This window comes from Meriones unguiculatus, chromosome 10 (genome assembly GCF_030254825.1).
Source record: "Meriones unguiculatus strain TT.TT164.6M chromosome 10, Bangor_MerUng_6.1, whole genome shotgun sequence".
NCBI lineage: Eukaryota > Metazoa > Chordata > Mammalia > Rodentia > Muridae > Meriones > Meriones unguiculatus.
Window position 1 is genome coordinate 110,573,946 of NC_083358.1, and position 8,741 is coordinate 110,582,686.

Sequence of the window (8,741 nt, forward strand, 5' to 3'; positions counted from 1 at the left end):
TTAGTTACATCTGTAATAGGTACTTCAAAGGAGAGAGTGATGAATCTGTTTTTAAGAACTTGATCAAAAAGTTATAAAGTTGATAATGCCTTTCTGAAGCTCTTTTGTGCAGTCATCTAATACTAAAAGTTAAATTTTACTTTTGAATAAGAGTGGAATTTTCTGTTTTATCATCATATGGGATATGCACAAAGTCATAGTAAGATGCTATAGACAAAAGGAAGCCATATAGACTCCTAGCAATTGTGTTTCAGAAACTAAACATTCTTGGGGATTGAAAGGATAAAAGTCCACATCTTTACCAGGTCTTCTGCTTAAAGTGTAAGGCCGCTTTTCTTGTGAATGTTCTCATTGGAAGCTTATCCTTTTAATTTCCTTGAAATTAAAAGGTCCATCTACAGCATCAGCTTCCCTTCTGTGTCCTTTGATGTCTTATTTATATTCCACCTGCCACAGAGCTTAGAGCCATGCCTGTCTTGAAAGCCTCTCTTTATGAAATACCCGTTCCTTAGTTCTAAGTGTCACCGCCACAGTGCATTTATTTGGGACATCAACGAAATCCTCACTCTGCCTGTAAAGCGGTCTACTATAAGTGAGCAAGGTTCAGATATCTTGAGATCAGAAATCAGTAAGAATACCAGGACTTCTGAAAATCGGGGTAGAGTTGAAATTCATGGCAAAGTCTCTGACGAGACCAACAGATGTGTTGTAGACACGTATCTGTGACATGAATAGATAAGCTTGTTACTTGGGCAGCTGAAGTTTAACTTAGCTTCCCGGAAGTGGCTCAAGTTCCTTAGCAGGGTAAGTTTTCCTTCCAGTCAGATAAAGCTTTGACCTGAGTATCTGGTGAACCAAGTGTGGTTTGCTACTCTATAAGGGCTGCAGGGTGTGTGTGAGTGTGTGTGTGTGTGTGCATGTTGTGTTGTATGTATATATATGCAAATGTGTTGTATGTGTGCATACTTTGTGCCTGTGAGTTTTCGTATGAGTGTGTGCATTGCATGTGTCTCTGAGTGTTTTTGCGTATTTGTGAGTGTCTTCATGTTGTATGTGTGTGTTTGTGTGTATGTACATGTTGTATGTGACTGTGTGTGAGTGTATGTATGTGTGTATGAGTATATGCATTTTATGTGTATGCGAGTGTGTGTATGGGTATATGTATTTGTGTAAGTGAATGCTCTGTATGTTGTGTGTTACGCTTTGCATGTTGTGTGTGTGAATGTGTGCATGTTGTGTGTATGTGTTTGTGCATGTATGTGTGTGTTAATGGGTGGTAGTGTGGGGCTTGAAGCACAACCCTACCTAGGGAGCCTCCTAGAGGACTGCTGAGATAACAGTTGTAGCTGTGAGTCTTCCTGCTTGTTGGGGAATTTGAATTATGGGTATGTAGAGGAAATGAGTAAGAAGGGGTATGTGGAGCTGGGAGCTGTGTGAGGGGGAAGCAAGCTGGGAGCAGAGTGAGCTTGAATTGTGTTCAAACCCCGTAAAATCCTCTTCGGGCAGACAGGAGTAGGACTGCTCCCTCCCTACCCTGGGCCTGCCTTTTCCAGCAGATGTAGCTTATTTACCCCACCTCTGCCACCCTTGAGGTGGTCATGTAGCCTGGTGGTTACAGGTTAAACTCCCTTTCTCTTTATAAGGTCATGCCAAGCAAGAACGTGGAATTCCTCTTCATACAAATAAGGCATTCCCAGCACCTCAGGCCCTGACTATGATGTACACTTGGCCCAAAAGCCACTTTCCACTCCCCAGAAGTTTAAATAGCCTTAGCTCCCCACAATTACATGGGATGTCTCGCTGGAGCCTGCCTCATGAGAGTCTGTTCTCCTCAGGATCACTACGGCCTGAGTTCTCCACACACACACACACCATTCCTGCCTTGCTCCCACTCCCAGGATCCACTAGTTTTGCTCACTTGCTCATACAGTCACAGCTGGGCAAGCAGGCCAGGAAAAGCAGGGGCAGAGTCATTTCTGTTGGAAGAGTTCTTGAAGTAATGGAAGCAGTTGACTAAGTTAGAAACCCAGAAGCCTAATTTGGGGACAGAGTACTCACAATTAAGGTTCATTTTGGGCGGAAACTAAACTCCAGAGTGACTCACTGAGCTTTAAGAGGCAACTCCTCCCTCCTCTATCCCTGCATGCCCAAAGCAAAAGCTTCTGATGGCACTGGCATTCCTCCTGCACCCTGGGCATCCTGAGTGGGAAAAGCCTCCCACCCATCAGTGACAGGACTAGATGTTAGTGCCAGGATGGGCTGTCAATTGAAGGAAGACCCTTTATGCTCCCTGTGTCTGTGAGTCGACTTTGTTTCACTAGGAAAAGTAAGAAATTACTGAGTCAGAAAATAACATACAGTCAGGAATGGAAGGAGATTTAATAGGAACATAATAACTTGTTACTCCATCCCTCTTTAGAAGAATTCTGAGGAGACAAACTAGCTCAGCCACCAAGTCCTGGATTGAATGCAGAGGCCCCACATTTATAAGTTAAAAAAGGAAAACTTTGTAGTACTTAATTTTAAGGTATAACTGAGAGGTGGGACCGTGATGTAAAGGCATAGTATGCTCAAACAGAATGAAAATTCAGGTTCGGCATCCATCCGGTGATCAGCTCCCCAAGGCATGGCTTTGGACTTCATTACTTTTGCTTTGTCTTCTGTTGGGCTAGTACTGGAATGACAGTTGAGGGGCAGGGTTCAGGAGCCTTGGGGAGGCAGGGCTCAGGAGCCTTGGGGAGGCAGGGCTCAGGAGCCTTGGGGTGGCAGGGCTCAGGAGCTTTGGGGAGGCAGGGCTCAGGAGCCTTGGGGTGGCAGGGCTCAGGAGCCTTGGGGAGGCAGGGCTCAGGAGCCTTGGGGTGGCAGGGCTCAGGAGCCTTGGGGTGGCAGGGCTCCTTGATTTGGGAGACACATGGCTCCTGAGGTGGTGGCTGGCAAGGCTGTTTCACTTGCTGCTCATGCAGTTGGGGAGGAGCTGTGCAGGGCTGCGTCTGCTGGTGTGAACTCATGGTTCAGAGATAGCTTGACCTAGAAACAGAATAAATGATTAACCGAGGTACCGACTTGGCAAGAAACGACAGGCAATACCATTTCCAATGTCTCGGGAACTAAGGTTCTCTTTTCTCTCTCTACCACAAAAGGTACTTCGCCATGGAGGTATTTAAAGGTGTTCTGTTTGCTTCTAAATAAGCAGGGTCTTACTGGCTGCCTCCTATTTATCATAAGGTGCAGTTAGCAACACAGCAGAGGCCTTTAACAGGAATATGAGACTGCTGACATTAGCTCACATGGAAATACAATGGAGTGTAGGAAATAAGATCATCCTGAGTGAGGTAACCCAGAAGCAGAAAGACATGCATACTATATACTCACTTATAAGTGGATATTAGCTATATAAGACAGGGTAACCATACTAAAATCCATGGATCTAAAGAAGCTAAATAACAAGGAGGAACCTAGGGAGGATGTTTAACTCTCATTCAGATGGGCAAATAGAACAGACACCAGAAGTGGTTGAAGAGAGGGAACAGGACATAGATGTTCTCTGAAAGAGCATCTACCCAGCAGGGGATTGAAGCAGATGCTGAGACTAGTAGCCAAACTTTGGGAAGTGCACAGGGAGCTTATGAAAGAGTGGAGGGATAGAAGAGGACAAGGAGAGGAGGGACAAGGGCTCCACAAGGAAACCAACAAAACCAATGAATTTGGGCCCAGGGGGTCCTACAGAGACTGATCCACCAACAAAAGACCATGCATGGAGAGGACTTAGAGCCCCTGCTCAGATGTAGCCTATAGACAGCTCAGCCTTTATGTGGGTTTCCTAGTAAGGGAGCAGGGGTCATTCTGATATGGGTTGCTACCCTCTCTTTGATCACTTTCCTCTGGAGTGGAGGCAGCCTTGCCAGGCCACAGAGGAAGAAGATCCAGGCAGTCCTGATGAGACCTGAGAGACTAGGCTCAGACAGTAGGAGAGAAGGGCTCCCCCTTTCAGTGGACTAGAGGAGGAGGATGGGGGAAGATAGAGGGAAGGTGGGACCAGGAGGAGATGAGGGAGGGGGCTACAGTCAGGATGTATAATAAATGAATTATTGAAAATTTTAAAATTAAAAAGTGAAGAAAAGAATAGTAAAATGCTCACAGCCCACTGCTCAGCTGCAATAAATAGGATGCTTTATCACCTGTAGAATGCCTGTGGCCACTCTTGCATGCCTCACTAGTGCAGGTGGCTCAAGCACTCGGCCTCAGGTCACCCTCTCACACTTCCTTGCTCAGATTTGCCCAACTGCTGCATAAAGAACATTATGTCAGTCTTAGGTGGCTTTTCTAAAGGAAACACTCCAGAAAATTTTCTTGTCTTCCTAAATTACCACAGCACTTCTTACTTCCTCACACTGGCTCTTCCAAATAAGAGACCATTTTATAGCACTAATTCCCCTTTGCCTAAGTTACCTTTTATCAGTTCAAAACACCAAATTCAGTAAATTCATAACCGATGTTGATGTTGAAAGAGAAAAATTCTCATCAATAAAACTGTAGACGAAGAGATTATGTAACTAAAATTGTGATACGCCTGTGTTTTGCCTCTCACCCAGACACAGGCACAGCAAGTTTGGATGGCACACAACAATTACATCTAAAGTTCCTTCAATCCAAGATTATGTTTAAAAGAAAGTTTCTAGAATTCAGGTGATTCATCTGTATTGACTATGACTAAATCTCAATGAGAGGAGAAAAAAAGAAACCCCAGATGCAAAAGAGGCTCCGGTAGAGGCCACATAAATGCATAAAGAAAATGGTAAAGTCTCCGTGTAGAGAGGCTTACCTGGTTTGTAGAGGACAGGCAGTGTGGTCGCTGGATCTGATGTGGCACCCTCCCCACGCTGGCTCTTTATAGAAAGAGCAAGCCCCACCCTAAGGAGCTTTTGGAGCATCTTCGTTGCTCACCTGTCAGACATGATTCATCCTAGGTGTTCACTCACCTGTTGGTCCAGCATTTGTGATGAAAATAGTAATGTGATTTTTTTCCACATGCTAACAATTATGCCATCTGAGCATGAATCCCGAAGGATATGCTCCTGTCTTCAAGGTGATGTTTATTGGGGGTAAAGGTATGGGCTGAAAGAACAAGAAGAAAATTCTAAGAAATCAGGTATCAGAAACTCTGTCTATGGCTGTCACGAGTAGTACATCAGCTTACTAGGCAGACCAGGATTTGCAATGGGTGAAGGATAACTAGCAGTTGTTTCTGGTTCTTCTGGGAGGCTATGGCATAATGTCATTACTTTCTCCTACTTGGGACAATTGAGGCCACACTTCTATTTATCCATCACTTAGTGGATGTAAGCCCAACAGGGAGATAAAAAGCAAATAAACAAACATGATATCAGAGAAAAACCTTAAAGTGATTTTTTTTACACTCTTTAGAGCCCTTTCTCATGCCACAAAATAAAAAATAAACAGAAACAGCTGAACTGATATAAAAATTAAGGAAAGCAGACAAGATTGAAAGTTTCATCATAAAAGTGAGATATCTTTCTTTTGTCTACCATGAAATTCAACTTAAGCAAACAACATTTGGTAATAAGAGAAAAGCTAATTAAAGGGAAGAACCATATTTGGTTGACTCTTTTAAATCAACACAGAGAGATTCTTTCTCAGCTGCAAACTGCCTTGTTCTCTGTCGGTTCATTTTTGATCTCATGTGTTTAACTTTCTCCATGAAAACATCAAGATAATCTAGAGTAGAACAAAGGAAGAATGCGTTACATAATTTCCATGTTTTTTTTTTCTGTATTAAAGAAAATTCATTTTCTCCAATGTCCACCTATGGTCATGTTCAAAGCACAATCCAATTGCGCTAAAACCTCGAGGTCTTAGACGGTGCCGTGGGAGATTGCAACACCGAATGGTGACACACAGAATATCCCAAGACAGAGCAGAATCAATTAATTGTCAAGCCAAATGTGAGGCTTGTGAAAGAGTGAGTTACAGAGCTTCAGGTAAAGGCACGTCCTAAAACCTCCCTCCTAGGGTGTATACTCAGCAGTCATGACGCTTCTTGAAGTCATAGTGGGTTGTAATGGAAATTTTTGAGGGATCTCTACCTATGTAAAATCAAGCTTCTCCAGTTCACTCATCCAAAGAAGTTGGTGTCCATAGAATATCTTAGTAATTTGATAAATCAGTGAAAAACAACAAATATATTGAACCATTTCGACTGCACACACTAGAAGAAATTCAGTGTAAATAATGAAAAATACGATGGGTATGAAAACTTTATATTTAGTGTTATAAAAATAAAGCAATGTAAGCAGTTATGGGCTCCAAGGAGATAATAGTATTTGTAAATACTTTTGAAGAAGGTGAAGTACAGACAGTCTCCAAAGAACTGAAGCCATTGGAATGACTGAGGGTAGAGTGTTCAAAGTGAGACACTGTCTGAATCAATGCTCTACGGACAGTTCCAAAGAGAATGCTGGAGCTGCTGAGATTCTTCAGTGGCACAGAGACTGAGACAGAGAGCACAGCTGAACCTGCTTGCTGCCAGTCATTCCCAAACAGGGTGATTCATCTTTCCACAGGTCTCTCGGCATCTGCTTAAACAGTCTTTTGGAGAGTGGGTTAAGGAAATGTCTCTTCAGGTGCCCAATGGCCATGCTCCTTGTTTCTTGAGAGTGAGAATTTCTACTCTATAATGGAAGAGTTACATTTATTAGTAGATTAAACTCACGTTTAAATTATGTTAATACAAGGAGTTTACCTCCTGTGGAAAGTTAGCAACCTTTTTTAACGTTTCATTATTCATGTGGTAATAGGACCAGTGAGTTACTTAATTCATTAAATATAGAATTGACCTGGAAACAGGTTAATCTTCAGTGACAGGGTCCTGAAAGAGAGGACCTGTATAGACTTTTAAATAGAGCTTTCATTTTTTATGTAATATATCCATGTAAAATTGAATGATAAATGTGTTGTTAGTGATGCATTGTTATTAATGAACTTCATTTTTTAAAAGTTTAATGAAAGGTATATAAGAATGCTTGCACACTTTCTGTGTTCATCATGGTGCCATTCAGCATAGCCAAGTGATGCTTTCATCAAGTGCCCACCGCTGGATGAGCAGAGGCGGAGAATGTGCTATGTATACATGACGAAGGCTTTTTCAGCTGTGAAAAATGATATCACATCCCTTATGAACTGGAGACATGCTTTTTGAATGAAGTAAGAAAGATAAGGGATGTATTCTCTCTTGGTGTAGAATTTAGAGAATAAAATGGTATGAATATCTAAGAGGGACAGGGGAAGAGAAAAGGGGAGAAGAAATGGGAGAATGATCTAACGAAAGGCAACAGAGGGGTGAATATCGTCAGAGCACAATATGAGTGTGTGTGTATACAAAAGGCCAAAGAAATTTATTTTTGTAAAATCAATACATGCTAATCAAATTAACATGAAAATATATGTTCACCAAATTTTCAAATATATAATTAAAAATGTAGAAACCCAAGGCTGCTACTTTTTATTTCATAAATTATAGGCTGCAACGTTGTCAATTATTTTATCTTATGTTCTAAACAAATTCTGCTATAGTTTCCATATTTTTTTTCATTAAGAAACTGAATGTAGTTTAGATTAAAATAAAAAAGCAGGCTCAACCTTCGAAGCTTCTCAGCTCAATTTGGGAAAGTGAACTTACTCAGGTCCCTCTGTCCTCTGGATGGGGGAGGACATCCTTTCAAGGCTATTGCAGATACAGCCAGGAAAGAGCAGGTTGCCTTGCAGCAATGAGCCCTGCTGCTTAGTGATTTATATTGATATGATTTAAGTGCAAATTTTCTCCCTGAGGCACATGTGTTTGAGTAGCTCCTCATAGCTACATGGAGAACTTAGAGTGTTATATCCTTATTATGCCTTCCCAGTGAGAAATCGCTTCACACACATAGAGATCATTAAAGAAAAAAAAATCTCTTTAGTAATAGTACACAACTTGTTCTGGCTAATGCACAATGTCAACCATAAAATAGCTCATATGCACCTTGTGCTTACGTATTCCACATACACTGTCTTAAATCTCCTTCTGGTCCTGGCCTTAGGTTTCACGTCAGACAATTTAAGCAGACAGGAGACTGAGAGTGTAGCTGCCCAGGCATATGGGCAAACATGGCAAATTTACCCAGCAAAGATATTGCCAGGATTATTTTAAGTATATGAGTGTTGTCACGTTTTAATGGCTGTTATCCAGGGTCACTTTTTGAATGACTGTTATCTTGCCCACTTGTCAGAATTATGTTTTTCCTGATAAGAATGGGGGCCTTAATGGAATACCTGAACTTGATAATGGTTGTGATCCTACACTGAACTTTCCTTAGCTGGCCTTTAGAGGTGTGTCTTTGGTGTGGGAATCAGGGTCTAATGGCTGGTCACTTCTGCTCAATAAATATTTACATCCTAACATCCTAAATTTTGCTCATCTCTAACTGGCCTGGTTAGAATATTACTTACCTTCAGATGTTTTGGAGGCAGGGCTTTCTTAGTTAAATCCCACTTGTGTGAGTTAATGAACCCTGAACAAATCTATTAGTAAACTCTTTATAACATTGATTTTACTGCTTTGCCTTTCTTCTACATCAGTGTTGCTAGAAAAGGAGCATGGCTGCATTTAAAGTTGTGAAGGGGCCAAAAAAAAAATAGTGGAGAACAGTGTCATTACAGAAAAACTGAGCACTTTTCCCTGGGGCAAC

The 8,741-nt window shown here is 41.8% G+C and overlaps 1 protein-coding gene across 2 annotated transcripts; it reads right to left on the minus strand.

Moving 5' to 3' along the window:
* Nucleotides 1-2,355: 2,355 nt before the first annotated feature.
* On the minus strand, nucleotides 2,356-4,880 carry Sprr1b (small proline rich protein 1B). Of its 2 annotated transcripts, XM_060393301.1 has the most exons (3): nucleotides 4,823-4,863; nucleotides 4,179-4,285; nucleotides 2,356-3,027 (listed from the first exon to the last, which is right to left on the minus strand). In XM_060393301.1, the coding sequence occupies exon 3, from the start codon at nucleotides 3,006-3,008 to the stop codon at nucleotides 2,643-2,645; it is 366 nt and encodes a 121-aa protein (XP_060249284.1). In that variant the 5' UTR covers nucleotides 3,009-3,027; nucleotides 4,179-4,285; nucleotides 4,823-4,863; the 3' UTR covers nucleotides 2,356-2,642. The 2 variants fall into 2 exon arrangements, with proteins under 2 accessions (XP_060249284.1, XP_060249283.1); XM_060393300.1 differs by lacking the exon at nucleotides 4,179-4,285 and having other exon boundaries at nucleotides 4,823-4,880.
* Between the last annotated feature and the right edge of the window lie 3,861 nt (nucleotides 4,881-8,741).

Excerpts from the sequence above, each read along its gene's own strand:
- Sprr1b (XM_060393300.1), bottom strand. The coding sequence starts at position 3,008 with ATGAGTTCACACCAGCAGACGCAGCCCTGCACAGCTCCTCCCCAACTG.